This window comes from Anastrepha obliqua, chromosome 4 (assembly GCF_027943255.1).
Source record: "Anastrepha obliqua isolate idAnaObli1 chromosome 4, idAnaObli1_1.0, whole genome shotgun sequence".
NCBI classification, from domain to species: Eukaryota; Metazoa; Arthropoda; class Insecta; order Diptera; family Tephritidae; genus Anastrepha; species Anastrepha obliqua.
In genome coordinates, this window is record NC_072895.1 from 12,663,241 (window position 1) to 12,679,589 (window position 16,349).

The window sequence follows — 16,349 nt, forward strand, 5'->3', positions numbered from 1 at the left end:
AATTGTGCACATTTGAATTAAAAGCAAGTGCTTTTGTTGTTATAAATATTTCGTTTCGCACAGAAGAAGAATTTGCGCGTTACTAAAATACCAGCAATAAATGCGAAATAACTTCCGTTATGAGATACCGTTTTAAACATACAATCAACGAAATGATATTTTCGTGCGGAAAAAATTAATTTCTAATATTGTAATTTAGTTCAAAAAGCCATCACCCTAAAGTTAGCAACTATCCACAGGTACTTATATACATAGGTTTGTATGTATGTATATGAATATAGCCATATTTATCTGCAGACAAATTCATTCGAAATTATTTTGTTGATAATATTAGAAGATTTTAACAGGAAATTTAATTTCAAGGGCAAACTCACCAGTTATATAAATCAAACTCAAATTGTAGAGGGCATTATAATTAAGCGGTGAAAACCAAATGGATTTACGCAGTGACGAGATTGCCTGCAAATAAAGGAAATACAAAATTTGGCATTATTTGAATCATGCGAGGCAACAATTGCATTTATGTAAAGGAGTTTAGGGGTTGTTCTCAAAAATTAAAAATTAAAAAAAAAACAAATGAAATCAATTTGTGATATATCATACAAGCTGGCACAAAATTAGTCATCCAATTTTATTTGTTTGAGTGATGGAAATCTTTATTTTAACCTTTACGCGCTCTATTGCTTGACTGCTTGTATACTGCGGCTGTCCAGTTCAGAAATGTCGAATATGATTGACGGACGACGCCATTTGCAAAAATTATGAAACTTCCGATAGGAGGATTAATTTTGTGCCACCCTGTATTGTGACTTTATTAGGAACAAAGCCAGAGGTGGCATCCCTTCCCGAAGCCTAAACTTTCAGCATCTCTTTCCAGTTGTCAAACCACTACAGAGTGCTCCCGACTGAGGTTTAATCGACTATGGAGGCTGTTTAGCTATTCGAATTCTACGCTCTTATAAAAAAATTGTGCCTCAGCGTTTAAGTTCTGCGGCTCGTACGATCCTTTTCAAAATCAAGTTAAGGGGGAACACCACTGTGAACGCGTGAAAATTAAGTGATTTTCATGAATTTTTTTTTTAAGTAGGGATGATTATTTGAAAATCGGACAAGTTATAATTTATTTAACATATATTCAACTATACCGACGCAAACTTTTATTAAAAAATATTAAAAATTTCAATTGTTATTATGGTCACGATACAGCGGTGAAAAATCATCTGAAAGCAAAACACCAAACAATTCTTAATCTATACATCAATAGTTATCGGCGTACGTGGCGTTTATTTTTTTATTTTTATTTTTTTTTTTTGAGAAAGTGGTGAGGTTTGAAAAATGAGTTTGTGTTTTAACCCTTTTCCTTTTGTTTTCGAAAGGCTTGCAAAAATTTTATTTGTTGGAATTTTAAAAAACGGCTATGTACGACTGTAGCCAATACATGTAGAAAAATTAAAAAAGAATGTAAATCGGTTCATAAGTCTTCGAGAAATCGAGGCCACCGTGCTCAGAAAAGTAGCTTTAAGGAAAACACGTTTAAAGTTTTCATTGGCCGTAGTAACTCACTACCTGCACTTATTGTATTGGGTATAAACTCGTCAATTTTCAAAATTTTAAGTAAACGTTTTTTTTACATAATTTTGAATATATCTACTTTAAGAAAATGCAAAAAAAAATTTTTTTTAAATCACAGTGGTGTTCCCTATTAAAGAAGACACACGAGAGCGAGTTATTCTGTCTGAAACCTGGTTTGGCATCAAACAGCTCGGAGAGGTCCTTTCCAGCCCGGAGAGATCCTTCCTGCTGCTATTGACCAACGTCATCTTGCATAGCCGTATTAGTTTTGCGGGGATACCAAATTCAAGCATTGCGGCATACAAGTAACTCCTTTCCGTACTGCCGAATGCTGCTTTGAAGTCGACGAAAAGTTGCCCAACTATAACTGAAAAATTTGGTTAAGCAGAACTAACTCCGCCTCTCTTGAATATAATTTCATGTGAGAATGTATGGAAACTTCATGGCTGCTGCACTTGCAAGACAAGATATGACAAAACAGATTCATTCTAGGAAAGAATGCATTGGTATGCTCTATGCCGTATGCCACTAGTAAACTGCTTCTCACGAAACGTGTAAGTACGCTCTCAGAGTGGCGTATTTATCCACTGTCGCTAAAGCTCTGACAGGGTAAGCGGAAGAAAAAAATATTCATCTATGCAAAAGCATAGTGGCGGGTCCCAAATCCAGCTATCCTGGGATGCTTCGCCTTCTCACGTTGGCTCTCAACATGCCCGTCCTAACGTATGGCGCAGAAGAGTGGACGATGACAATATCCGATGAAGCATCGCTTAGAGTGTTTGAGAGAAAGGTTCTGCGGAAGATTTTTGGACCTTTGCACGTTTGCGTCGGCGTGTATCGCAGTATCACCAGGCACCAGAGGGAGTCTCCCTGGTCTTCTACGCTGACGATTGTACGATATTGGCGTCGAGCAATGACAGTGATGACTTATGCACCAAAGTAAATGATTACCTCACCAGCCTTTCACACTTTTTTACTGCAAAGAATCTACAACTTTTTCCTACGAAGTCCGCGGCAATCCTCTTTCGAACTACAGCTCAAGGTTAAAGTCGACGACACACCAATAACGACTGTAAACAACCTCAAAATTTTGGGAGTTATCTTCGATAGTTTGCTCTTCCTTTCCGAACCTCTACCGGCAGTACTTGGGACAAAGACAAATAAATGTTGCTGGCGACATTTGAAACAATTGGCCTGCTGGTTCTAAATTACGCTTCACCTGTTTGGTCGCCTCGGACTAGTGATACACAGCGGAAAAAGCTCCAAACATGCCAAACACTGCTTTTAGAACAGCCACGGGATGACTCCTGATGCCCGCTTTACTGCACCTACATAATGAGGCACAGATGCGCCCTGTCAAGGAGCACAACAAAGTGCTCAGCAAAAGGTTTCTACTCGGGTGTTAAAGTAGGTTTCACCCAATTATACACCTGCTTGAAACAGAGCCCCCTCTCAAGCACTTAAGGAAACATCTCTTCAACTACTCCGGACCGGACAGTGTTTAGACAGTCAATAAACGACATTCATCGGGAGACACTTACCACCTTTTTATGCTCCCGAGCACCGAATGCTGTAATCGGAGCCCAACCACCACCAAGAGCCTCCACCTAGGCACAATTGCGTTCTGGATACTGTAGCAGGCTAATCACCTACTTATCCAGAATTGACCCCGATGTACTAAACATAAGACCAGCATGTGAAGGCACCCCGCACGAAACTAACTACCTTTTCACATGCCCCTTAAAACCCTCTCATCTAACACCCCTTTCCCTCTAGACTCAAACTGTCGAAACAGCAAGTTTTCTGCGTTAGATGAACTAGACGAAGACCGCCAGTCATCTACATTGCACTGACAGGGTTTAGTAAGTTGCTACAAAAACAAGAAGCATTCGTATTTATTTCTGTTTTTATTTTTATATATTAAATGAATTAAGGTATGAATTAAATCAATCAAATTTTATAAATTTCTTTATTTAATTTGATGACTGCTACTAATTTAATTTTTTCGTATTTATTAATAAATATGAACTCTGGCATCAACAACCTTAACTTCTGACTGACAACTACATCAACAGGTTTTTCAATTATTGTATACCTTCTGGGAAATAAGAAAATATGCTGCTGTACGAGTATTAAGTCCTTCACTTTATATGCAGCGTGGAATGTGACTCACTAAAAACGTTTACGGAAAACCACTCAGAAGTTTTCATTTCACGAATATGTAAAATCTCTACATTCACACAGCTTCTGCTTCATGCAACTCAAATAAATGCTTTTGGCATTGTATGCTCGCATATTATTGCTACTTACTTTAATAAAATATTTAAATACATAACTTCAAAAAATTTGCTTATTTCCTTCCGTTTGTTCTATTCTGCACTCAATCGTCTATTATTACTTTTTGGCATTTCACCAAGGAAACTTTACAAAAACATTGTACCAATCCATTTTACGTAGAAGCGACGCAATAAAACTTTTTATTTTAATATTAATTTAAATGTAAAAATATACAAATGCTTCCGAGTATACAGGGGGTGTGGGGAATTTACGTACGCAGTTTAGTAGTTGATACTTATTTCTCTTCTTCCCTTATAATCACTTTCATCCTATGTATTTCGTACACTTGTTTAGACAATGTAACGGGTATTTTTTTGAAACGTATAGAACTTTGGAGAGGGATATCTGTCAAACCATAAATGTTTTTGATTTTCTGTTAATTTCTGGCAAATTACGTTACAAAGACTAAGGTTAGCTTAGGTTTTTGTGGCAGTCGGCTTAGAGTTGCCAACTCACTTAGACCATGTGGTTCCGGTGTGATACGACTGTGTAACACAGGAACTTTACTGTTCATTTTTCATGGAACCAGTTAGACGCTCTGATGAAGCATAGGACAGATTTTATCCCAACACCGGATACTTCCGTAAGAGAGTCAAAATGGTATTTTCCTTGCTCTACTCCTAGCTAAAGCTGGACAATTACAAACAAAAGTTGTCTACTGTTTCTTCATCGTCTCCACAGCTTCTGCAGTATTCGCGCAAAAATACGCCTAGCCTAGAAGAGTGCCTACCTAACAGCTAATGACCAGTGACACATGCCACGACCTTCGATATGTTCTCTCTTGAGAGGTTGGGCAATTCTATTGACCTTTTCTTAAACAACCCTACCTAACACAATTATTGGGAATGGGAGTAAGTTTCCGCCCTCGTAAAAGAGATGTCGCTGCTGATACTATTTTTGTGTTCGCAAAAAGTAAGGTGAATTTGGTTGTAAAATGAAAAATCTTTATTTATTCTTGTAAATCAATTTCATCCCCTTAAAAATAATCCCCTGTCGATGAAATGCACTTATGCCAACGATTTTTCCAATCCCCGAAACATGCCAAATAGTCGATTTCCGGTATAGCCATCAGCCATCACCTTCTTCGATTCAACTTTTATCTCCTCAATCGACTCGAAACGCGTTCCCCGGAGTGGTCTCTTGAGTTTTGGGAATAGCCAAAAGTCACACAGAGCCCAATCAGGCGAATACGGTGGTTGCGGAGCGATATGCGTGGAATTTTGGCAAAATGGTCACGAAGAACGAGTGCAGTGTGAGATGGTGCATTATCGTGATGCAAAAACCAAGAGTTGTTGGCCCATAATTCTGGTCTTTTTAGACGAAGTGCTTCACATAAACGACGCATAACGCTCAAATAATATTCCTTATTAACAGTTTGGCCAGGTAGAAGGAATTCATAGTGCACCACACCACGAAAATCGAAAAAAACTGTCATCATGACCTTTATTTTTGAACGACTTTGACGTGCTCTTTTCGGTCTGGCCTCGCCTTTAGCACGATATTCGCTTGATTGGTCGGTTGTTTCAGGGTCGTAAGCATAAATCCAAGTCTCATCTCCCGTAATGATGCATTTGAGTTTGTCCTGATAGTCTGAAAGCATTGTTTCACACACATCAACGCGACGACTTTTTTCCAAGAAGTTGAGAGTTTTCGGTACCAAACGAGATTTGACTTTTCGTAGGCCCAAATGGTCTTTCAAAATGGTTTTCACAGATCCTTCTGATATTCCGATCATATCAGTAAGGTATTTAACAGTCAACCGACGATTTTTGAGCACTAACTCCTTCACTTTATTGACGTGTTGGTCATCTGTTGACGTCGATGGTCGTCCGGAGCGCTCCAAGTCATCAACACGTTCTCGACCCTTTTTGAAGTCTTTGTACCACTTATAAACATTTTTCTGTGACATGGTCGAATCACCAAATGCCTTCTGCAACATGCTAAACGTTTCCGTAGCCGAAATTTCATTCCGCAAACAAAATTTGATGGCACTTCTCTGCTCAATTAAATCAGACATTGTAAAAATCGAAAAATGCACTATTGGTCGTTTGGTAAACACAAGCGTAAATATATTACTGATAATGCCACTCACATGAAAGTTTGTCCAGATGTTATTAACAGTGCTGCCAACTCGTGAAAAAAATAACTAGAGCGAAATTTTAATTCCGCGAAGTTTGACAAATAAATTCACCTTACTTTTTGCCCATACTGATGATTTCAAGGTGTATTTGTGAGGTCTCCATCGCAGTAGTTCACATTCGTTTGAAGCGTAAAGATCCTTTTTTATCTTATGTCAAAAATGTCTACGTGTCTCTAAATAGTTGGATGTTAACAGATGAACCGTCGGTAAAGGTTTGCACGCGATGGGAATAGTCCAGAAAGCAGGTAACTTGCTGCCACATCAATTGTAGGAAAGGAATATCGACAGAGGTTTGGTGACGTGCGAGATGCTTCTTTAACGGCAGAAAAGAAAAGGTTTTCAGCATCGCATCGTCACTGGCAATGAAAAATTTATCTATTATGATAACCCTAAGCATCGAAAAAGTTGGAGCCTACCAGGTGAACCAGGTCCATCGACAGCGAAAAAAATATTCATGCTTCAAAGGTAAAGTTGTGCATCTGGTGGGCTCAAAAGGGTGTCATCTATTATAAACTCCTTAATCCATCTGAAACCATCACTGGCGATCGTTACCGACTGCAGGTCATGCGTTTGAATCGAGCTTTCAAAGAAAAGCGGCCGGATGGGACGGTAGACATGACAAACTGATTTTGTTGCATGACAACACCAGGTCACACGTTGCTAAATCAGTCTAGAAATATTTGGAGGGACTGAATTGGGAAATCCCGCCCCACCCTCGTATTCCCTAGACATTGCATTTTCGGATTACCATCTGTTCCGATCAATGGAGTCTGCCCTTATTGGAGAGCGGTTCACTGCTTACCAGAGCATCGCAAACTGGCTCTATGAATGGATCAATTCAAAAGAACTCGAATTTTTCGTCAGAGGAATCCGTATGCTGCCTGAAAGATAGAGTAAAGTTTTAGCTTCTACTGGCACATACTTCACATAATATCGAGTAGTATTTAATTGTTTAAATAATTCGTAACTTTGGCTAAGAAAGGACGGCAACTTATTCTCATACCCAATATTTTCTTCTCTCCATGACCTATTGGCCTTCTGGAGATTATAATTTTTTAATTCTTAATTTGCAAGTTGCCATAGGAATCCCAATATTTCCTCAATTTGTAAACAGTAGATTAGTACCCTTTTTGGCTAGCTCATCGGCCTTGCAATTTCCTTCAATATAACTATGCTCCAGAAACCATATAAGGTTGACCTTGAAGACGGTGCTAATATCATTTAGAGCTGACAGACAGCAACCTTTGATCATAGTATGACTGTCTCCATTGATTTGACAGCCGCCTGGCTGCCCGAGAAGATATTTATCGTAGTTCTTGACACACAGGCCGTAAGGTACACAAATACCTCCTTAATGGCTAAGACTTCTGACTGATATATCCGGAAGTCAGACCGATAATTCGTATCCTAATTCTTTCGAAAAAGCTTCATAGCCTACTTTATTTTCTAGCTTAAATCCATCCGGATAGAAATTTATTTTCCCTCTTCTCCATGGTCTTTGAGTTTGCTACTCTCTTCTTGACGGGATGTTAGTCTTGAAGAACCTGTCGAAGGTGAGTTTGGGAAAAGAGTAATCGATTTCTTGATTATATCTACGCATAGTATAAAGTATATCGTAGAAGCGTGGCCAGGTCTTCCGTAGCGCCATACCATGAAGTCTAGGCGCTGAAGCGGCGGTCTCATGTTTCCTACCAGATTTAAAGCAGGCAAGTTGACTAGCGCCTCGATCGCTTTATTAGAGGGGGACCTTAAAGCGGCGGTGATGCACAAAAACGTAGTTTTTTGACCTTGGTCAGCAGTCCAACTTTCCTTTTGAGTTGATGGCCAGCGCACAAGTATTCCATATAGTAAAATAGGCCAAACTATCGAAATGTAAAGAGATACGAGCTGTTAGTCCCCATCTGATTTAGACCTATTTTTTGCATGTGAGCAATCCAATGTTGACCTTTTGAACCCTATTCTCGCCATTAGGTTTCCACGTACGTATCCTGTCTAATATGAGACCAAGGTATTGAACATTGTCTTTCAAAGGAATCTCTACACCCTTGAAAATTAGCGGAGAGACTCTAAGCAGTCTATGTTTCCTTGTAAAGAGAATTAGTACAATTTTATAGGAGTTCATTCCGAGTCCGCGTTAGAGCGCCATCAGATTAGGTTAAGATAGGTGAGATAATTGCTCGGGGGCATTGCTCACTTGGACAGGTAAATAGGAATAGCTACATTATGTTTCTATGGAGGAGGGAAATATCAGGAACAAATCAGATATGCTAAAGATAACGACTGGCGATTGCGGACGGAAAAACGCTGCGTCCTAATAGGAAATCCTGACAGTTGCTCAGACTTAGCAAAGATACAGCAAAACGGCTGAAGAGCAGTTGCTGAAAGGGTTCCGCCTCATCATGCTAGCTGAATCAAATGGGCCTCAATACTAATCTTAGTCAATAACATGAATAGGATAGTACTAGGTTAATGATAGCAGTGGATCGTTTAGCTTAGGGAGAGTGGCTCGCGGAACTGGGGAATGAGTCCCTTTATAGGGAAGAGCTCGTTGATGCTTATTTAGCTTAGAGAGAGTAAATCGCGGAACTTTTATAGGAAGAGCTTGTTGATGCGTATTTAGCTTAGGGAGAATGGCTCGCGGAACTGGAGAATGAGTCCTTTTATAGTAAAGTGCTCGTCGATGCTTGTTTAGCTTAGGTAGAGTGGGTCGCGGAACTGGGGAATGAGTCCCTTTATAGGAAAGAGCTCGTCGATGCTTATTTAGTTTAGGGAGAGTGGCTCGCGGAACTTTTATAGGAAGAGCTCGTCGATGCGTATTTAGCTTAGGCAGAGTAAATCGCGGAACTTTTATAGGAAGAGCTCGTCGATGCGTATTTAGCTTAGGGAAAGTGGGTCGCGGAACTGAGGAATGAGTCCCTTTATCGGAAAGAGTTCGTCGATGCGTATTTAGCTTAGGGAGAGTGGGTCGCGGAACTTTTATAGGAAGAGCTCGTCGATGCGTATTTAGCTTAGGGAGAGTGGCTCACGGAACTGAGGAATGAGTCGATTTTATAGGAAGAGCTCGTCGATGCGTATTTAGCGTAGGGAGAGTGGCTCGCGGAACTGGGGAATGAGTAACTTTTATAGGAAAGAGCTCGTCGATGCGTATTTAGCTTAGGGAGAGTGGGTCGCAAAACTTTAATAGGAAAGAGCTCGTCGATGCGTGTGGCTCGCGGAACTTTTATAGGAAGAGCTCGTCGATACTTGTTTAGCTTAGGGAGAGTGGCTCGCATAACTGGGGAATGAGTCGATTTTATAGGAAGAGCTCGTCGATGCGTATTTAGCTTAGGGAGAGTGGCTCGCGGAACTGGGGAATGAGTAACTTTTATAGGAAAGAGCTCGTCGATGCATTATTTGAGCTTCGGGATGAGCTCTTAATGGAGTATATCAAGTGGGTGCTCTTGTAAAGAGTCACTTTTACAGGGAAAAGTTTATTGATGCGACATGCCACATAAGTGCAAAGTACCCCTTAAAATTTACCATTTCCTAAGCACTTTGAGAGATGCGGCGATCTGCTCGGCAAATGAAGTGATAAACAAAAACACAAGCAGAAGTCGCTTAAATCCGGAGACTTCCTCAAACGCCACTGACTCTAACAACCTGAAAATCAGTACGGCACACAGAGCTGATTCGAGGACTACCCGACTACTCATTAACGGGCATACCACAGATAGCCACAGCAGTCTCCACCATATTTTATGCAGAAAAACAATGTCACTGGTGCTCAACTGGGCCAGTTCAAGAGCCATACAGTTTCTCATAATTTCTCATAAGTTGGACAGCGAAACATTCAGATGAGACTGAAAGAGAAGTCAGACATTTTCCCAAGTGACTACGAACACACCAGGCTATTATAATAAATATTATACCTACCTTCTTACCGGGTCTTACCCTAACCAGCAGTCCTTTAATAGTCCAATTCTGTGATAGCTGCTACTTCCACCCGAAAGGCACTGTATTAGTGCGGAAACCTAAATTTAAGCTTAATAGGGAACTAATAGCCGAATACGTTGGTGCGTGGCTACCATTCGGGAGTTCGTAGGTTCGAATCTTCGCGCGTGAACACCAAAATCAGGAAAGAAGTTTTTCTAATAGCGGTCGCCTCTCGGTAGACAAAGGCAAACCTCCGAGTCTATTTCTACCATGAAAAAGCTCCTCATAACAAACATTTGCCGTTCGGAGCCGGCTTAAGACTGCAGGTTCTTCCATTCGTGGAACAACATTAAGACGCATGCCCCAATTAGGAGGAGGAACTCGGCCAAACAGAAGTGTACGCGCCCATCATAATTATTTTTTTTTCATTTCTAGAGAGCTCTTCTCAAAAGTCTTGCCCACAAAATTTGTACCATTTTCATCCAACAGATTCGCTGAGTGTTCTTTCCAAATGTTACACTCCATCCAAACTTCCCTTTTGAGTTTGTGGGTGCAATTGACCTCCAGTTAAGTCATATGGCCGATACTTTTAAAGAGATTTGGTTCAAAATTTTTCTAAACGAAGAAAAATGCATCCTATCCTTTACTTCCGCGCATCAGTGCCAACCATTTATGGCTTCCACATTCCACACAGACGGCCACAGCATGACTTGATTCGGATGACCTTTCGGTGTCTAATCAAGATAAGACCAGCCAATCAACAACGAATGCTACAAATAACGTGAATGGCCTGCGTAAAACACAGTTGAGGTAGCCACATACCGAAAATTCTTTATAAATACTCAAACTCTTAAAATATGCCTTTTAATAAAGCTTTGAATGGATCAAATATTTTTCTGTTTGTATAAAATTAAAAAAAAAAGTTACAATGCCAACAAAACACCCATTACTTGTATATATATGTATTTTCTCACTTACCGCTATAATCTTCTGTTGTTTCTGTTTGAAGAAACACAATCCAATATTATTCCACAACTCTGGGATGTCCGGTTCTGTAATAGCGATTTCTTGATATTTTCCCAAGGCTCCATCGACATCATTGCGTGACTATGACGTAGCGCCAATATGACAATAAAAAGTGTGTTGGAAGAAAACAGGAAATAACTTGAATTACAATTCATGCATACATATTTACGTATATGTATATATATGTGTATTTCTTCACGTTCCGCACGCAAAAACTGCATTCTTCCCATATTTGGTTTAAACAAGTCAAAAGTTCACAAAGAAACAAAAAGTGGCAAAAGGCACGTGCGTACACAAATGTGGGTATACCAAATATATGTATATTTGTGTTTTGTATATATGTGTATATGTGTGCAAGTATTTAACATATCCTGCAGTGAGAAGTCATGCATAAATTCTAGTTCATAAGCTTGCATTTGATGGGAGAAGTCATACTAGTTCGATAGTGACTCGCATTGTACCAGTTGCCAGGTGACCAATTATAGGTTTATGTAAAAAATTGTTCTCTATAGTAAATAAGAATGTCTCAAATAAAAATGGAGAATTACCGAATATAAATGATTATGGAGCCATTCAACTGGCTTTTTTTAAATTTTGTTATTTTAATACCCTCGAAATTTATTAAATTTTGTAAATTATGATAGATAATTTTGAAGTGAAATATCTACGTTTCTTTTTAACAAACTCATACATTTCTTGTTTTAATTTTTTAAAATAAAATATACTTAAAAACACTCAATTTAGAAGAAATAAAAAAAATTTGTTGAAAATTTTTAGACATTTTTTTGACAATAAAAAAAATGTTGATGGAAAATTTTTCAAATATAATATGACAAAAAAATTGTGTTGTCAAAAATTGTCAACAAAAAATATTTTTTTTCTTAAATATTGTTTTATGTATATTCATTCTGAAAAAATGTTTATACGAGTATCATATATGTTTTCATTCTAAGAAAAAATTATTTTGGAAAAAAATAAATTTTGTTGTTGTAAAATGTTCGTAATTTATTTCACATTTTCCAAATACACTTTCAACAATAAGAAAAGAGCTGATGGGAATAATTTTCATATACGACAAAAAAAAGTACTTTCGGAAAAATTTTCAACAAAAAAAAATTTTTTTTTCTCAAATCATTTTTTATGTTATTCATCCTAAAACAAAATTATTTGAGAAAAACATAACATTTTTGTAATAAAAATTTTTAGAAATTTTTTTTAAGAATGGAGAATTTTTCAAATATGACAAAAAAAATTACTTTGGCAAAAATTGTCAACAAAAAGTATTTTTTTTAATATTTTTTTATGAATATTCATTCTATAAAAACATATGTATAAACATATATGTATTCTAAAACAAAATTATTTGAGAAAAAATAACATTTTTTGTTGAAAATTTTTAGAAATTTTGGTAAATTTTTCAAATATGGGAAAAAAATTACTTTGTCAAAAATAGTCAGCAAAAAATATTTTTTTTTCTTAATTTTTTTTTTTTTGTATGTATATTCATTCTAAAAATAATTATATATGTATAGATATTCCAAAACAAAATTATTTGAGAAAAAAATAACATTTTTTTGTTGAAAATTTTTTTTAAGAATGGAAAATTTTTCAAATATGACAAAAAACACCTTGTTAAAAATTGTCAAAAAAATTTTTTTTTTTTTTTATTTTTTTTTATGTATCTATATTCATTCAAAAAACAAATTATGTATATTTATTATTAAAAATATTGCAGAGTCTTGTTGGAACGTGTTCTTCTTTATTCGAACACACAGGAAGTGAAAAAATTGTGTATTCAATGAATTGACATAAATGACATTAAGTCTGAGTAATATGGGTGATGCCAGATTTGTTATATATTATTCATTTCAACATTTATTCTAAAACAAAATTATTTGAGAAAAAATATAATTTTTGTATTAAAAAATTTTCGTAATTCTTTTTGACATTTTCCAAAAACATGTTCAACAATAAGAAAAAAGCCGAAGAAGATATTCTTCAAATATGGCAAATATGCTTGCCCAAAAAGTGTAAAGAAAGATATTTGTTTTTTCTGAAATAATTTTTCTTATTCTTAAAACTAAAAAAAAAAATGTATAAGAAAATCGAAGAAATTTCCCTTCAAATAACTCCTGGTTTCTTTAAACAATTTTGTTAATTTCTTGTTTAAATTTTTTAGAATAAATTTTTTTAAAAAAAACAAAACTTATTTAAGATAAAATATTTTTTATATTCATTTTTCAAAAACTTTCAGCAACAAGAAAAAATCAGAGAGAGGAGTTTTTAAAATTTGACAAAAAAAAGTGTTTCGCAAAAGTTGATGAAAAGAACCGAAGATATTTCACTTCATTTGTTTCCCTTAAATAATTTGTTTTTAAGTATTTGTTATTCTAAGAACTTAGGAAAAAAATTGATAAAAAGAACCGGAGATATTTCACTTCAAATAACTCTTCGGTTATTTTAAGAATTTACAAATTTTTTATATTTATTTTTAATAATTTTTAATTTAATTTTAATTTTTAGAAATTTTCTAATTTTTAATTTTTAGAATTTTTTTTATCATTTTTTAAAAACGTTAAGAAATAAATTGGGGTATTTTTCAAATATGACAAAAAAATTCTAAAAATCGTCAAAAAAAATATTTTTTTCCCCCCAAATATTTTTTCCTTTCAATATTTAGTTCTAAAAATTTAAGAAAAAGTTGATAAAAAGAGCAAAAGATAATTAACTTTGAATAACTGTTCACTTCTTTTTAAAAATATACTTAAGAAAAATTATTCGAGCAAAAATTTTTTTTTTTTTAATTTTTAGAAATTTTTTAAAAACACTTTTTAAAAACACACACACAACAATAAGGGGGAATTATGCAAATATGACTTAAAAAAATCCAAAAATTTACAACAAATAATTGTTCCAAAAATAATTTTTTTATATATTTTATTCTAAAAACTCTCTAAGAAATTTATAAAAAAGAGCCTTTAAAATTTAGAAATTTGACTTTTCTTTTAAAAAATATACTTAAAAAAAATTATTTGAGCAAAAATTAGCTTATTTTTTTTAATTTTAACATTTTTTTTTTAATTTTTCAAAAACACTTTCAACGATAAGGCGAAATTTTTCAAATATGGTTAAAACAAATTCCAAAAATTGTCAACAAAAAACTATTTTTTTCGCCAAATAACTTTTTTGATATATTTTATTCTAAAAATGTTTTGATCTAAAAACTCTATAAAAAATTCATAAAAAGAACCGATAATTCCCATCAAAAAAATCTAAACTATAACGTTCAACATTGACTAAATCTCAAAATGATGAAATTTTTTTCAGAATTTTTTTTCGTACACTTCTTACTTGTATTAATCGCTCAAACGCCGAATTATTTCGCACGAAGTTGGTTCAGAACTAGTAGGTTTGACTGTAGGTTAGAGGCAACTACCCACTGGAAAAGGAAAGAAGTCAGCTTTGCCAAATACTAATCAACAACAGAATAAAACTTTAGAAACAAAGTTTTAAGTGAAGTGGTCTACTTTGTATACATACATATATATATGTGAGTATGTATATGTTTACATGGCCGATACGTGTGAGTGGATATACATATTTGAGTTAAGAACTGTAAAGTCAGCATGCGGTACGCAGTAGTAATACAAAATAAGTACTAAAATGCACAGATTTGGCAGTCGCAGTCTTGGCCAAAAGTATAAACAGTTAGATATATCTCGTGATATGTGTGTGTGTGTTTTGCGGTTGAATTGCCAATTTTATTATTAAATTTGTAGAGGAATTTCCGCTTCCTCTTACAACTGTGGACAACTAACGGCACTTTCAAGTGCGCAGATAAGTACGTTGACTGAAATTGTAATGGCATTCGTGGTATAATTGGCTTAACTTACAATAAAAATAGCAATAAAATTTAAATTCATGAAATAGCTATCGAAATAGCTGAAAAAATTGGTCTGCTTATTGGTCTACTTATTAGACTTAAAAAATATTTAAGATTAGCCTGCAGGGTTGAAGTTTTCTATACTCATTTTCATCACTTAAATACTCTCTCTAAAGCAGGTGTTGCATGAACTCATAGCTAGGCACTGGAAGATAAGTGTGGGTCAAACCTATGCAAGGATTTATGCAATGTATCTTTTTTTTACCGACATCCGTCTGTCGGAAAATATTAGTTTGGGGAAGAAGTAATCCATTAGTTTCTCGGTAGATGGCTGTAAAGTATCGATCAAACAATTTAAAGCCCGGACATTTTCCGAGAAAGTGCTCAAAAGTTTTCTTCTCTGAAAGGTCCCCTCAGCTTCTGTAATGGGGATTAAATGGTAACCCTAGCATTACCGCCGATTATCCAGTGACCGGTAAACACAGCTACGAGTTTGGAAATTGAATGGCGTGGCGTTCCCAGGACTTTCTGCGTTCTGCGTCTATTGCATTGAAGCATCTATCGAAGAAATGGAGCTTCATTTGTTCTGAACTTTTCCGAGAGATAAGTTGCACAATTCAAAGGGATGCCGATGTCAGAGTAAGAGATTTCTGAGCCCAATTCAGTTGTCCTCTTCCTGGTAAGCTCATCAGCAATATTATTTTCTCTGTGTTCCTATGTCCTGGAACCAGGATCAGAGAAACTTTACCTGCACACCCAAGAAATTTGATCTCCTCCTTACAGGAGTTGACCAGTTTGGATCGGCATCGTCAGTACCTTGATCGCAACTTGACTATCGGAAGAAATGTTATTATCGCCTTCAGTCCCGCCTTCTCTAAACATTCGACATGCCTGCAGAATCACCAAGACTTCTGCCAGAAAAACACTAACAGTATTCGGCAATTTTAAAGGAAATATATAAATTGGCTGATTTAGAGAGACGCTGATCCGACTCTAGATTCTATCTTGGAGCCGCCAGACAGAGGTACCAACATCGGAACAAATTTTCCCCTCGTTCCAATCCTACCGACTTGGAAAGATTGCCCTGGCACGACCCTCAAATTCCAATTTGCGGATAGAGAGATCTGTACGAAGTTCAGAGAAATGCGAGGTTAACTGCCTAAAAAATGCTACCATAAAATTTTTTCCATTTTTGGTATGTACTTTTTTCTTTATTTTATTTTATTTTATTTTTTTAAATATTATTCATTCTACAACAAATACCAAAGTAATATAAATGTTTCAAACTATATAAAACATTTATTCGATCTCTACAGATTTTCATAAAAAGAATTAAAAAATAAAAAAATGGGTACGCAATTTTATAGCATATTAAATTTTAGTGCAATAAAGTGAAGTCTGAAGTGATTCAGAGCGCTAGTTGATTTTCAGTCATTTTTCCCCTTAAATTGTGACGCATTTTCTCCATATAAAAAAATT

General features: G+C 35.8%; 1 protein-coding gene across 1 annotated transcript in view; it reads right to left on the minus strand.

The window, feature by feature from the left end:
* Positions 1-16,349, minus strand: part of LOC129244578 (Bardet-Biedl syndrome 4 protein homolog) — a 71,644-nt gene that overhangs the window by 36,443 nt on the left and 18,852 nt on the right. The window contains exons 6-7 of the mRNA XM_054882290.1: positions 10,940-11,068; positions 375-459 (exon numbers count right to left, since the gene is read on the minus strand). Coding sequence (XP_054738265.1) covers positions 375-459; positions 10,940-11,068 — 214 coding nt within the window. The remainder of the gene's footprint in view (positions 1-374; positions 460-10,939; positions 11,069-16,349) is intronic.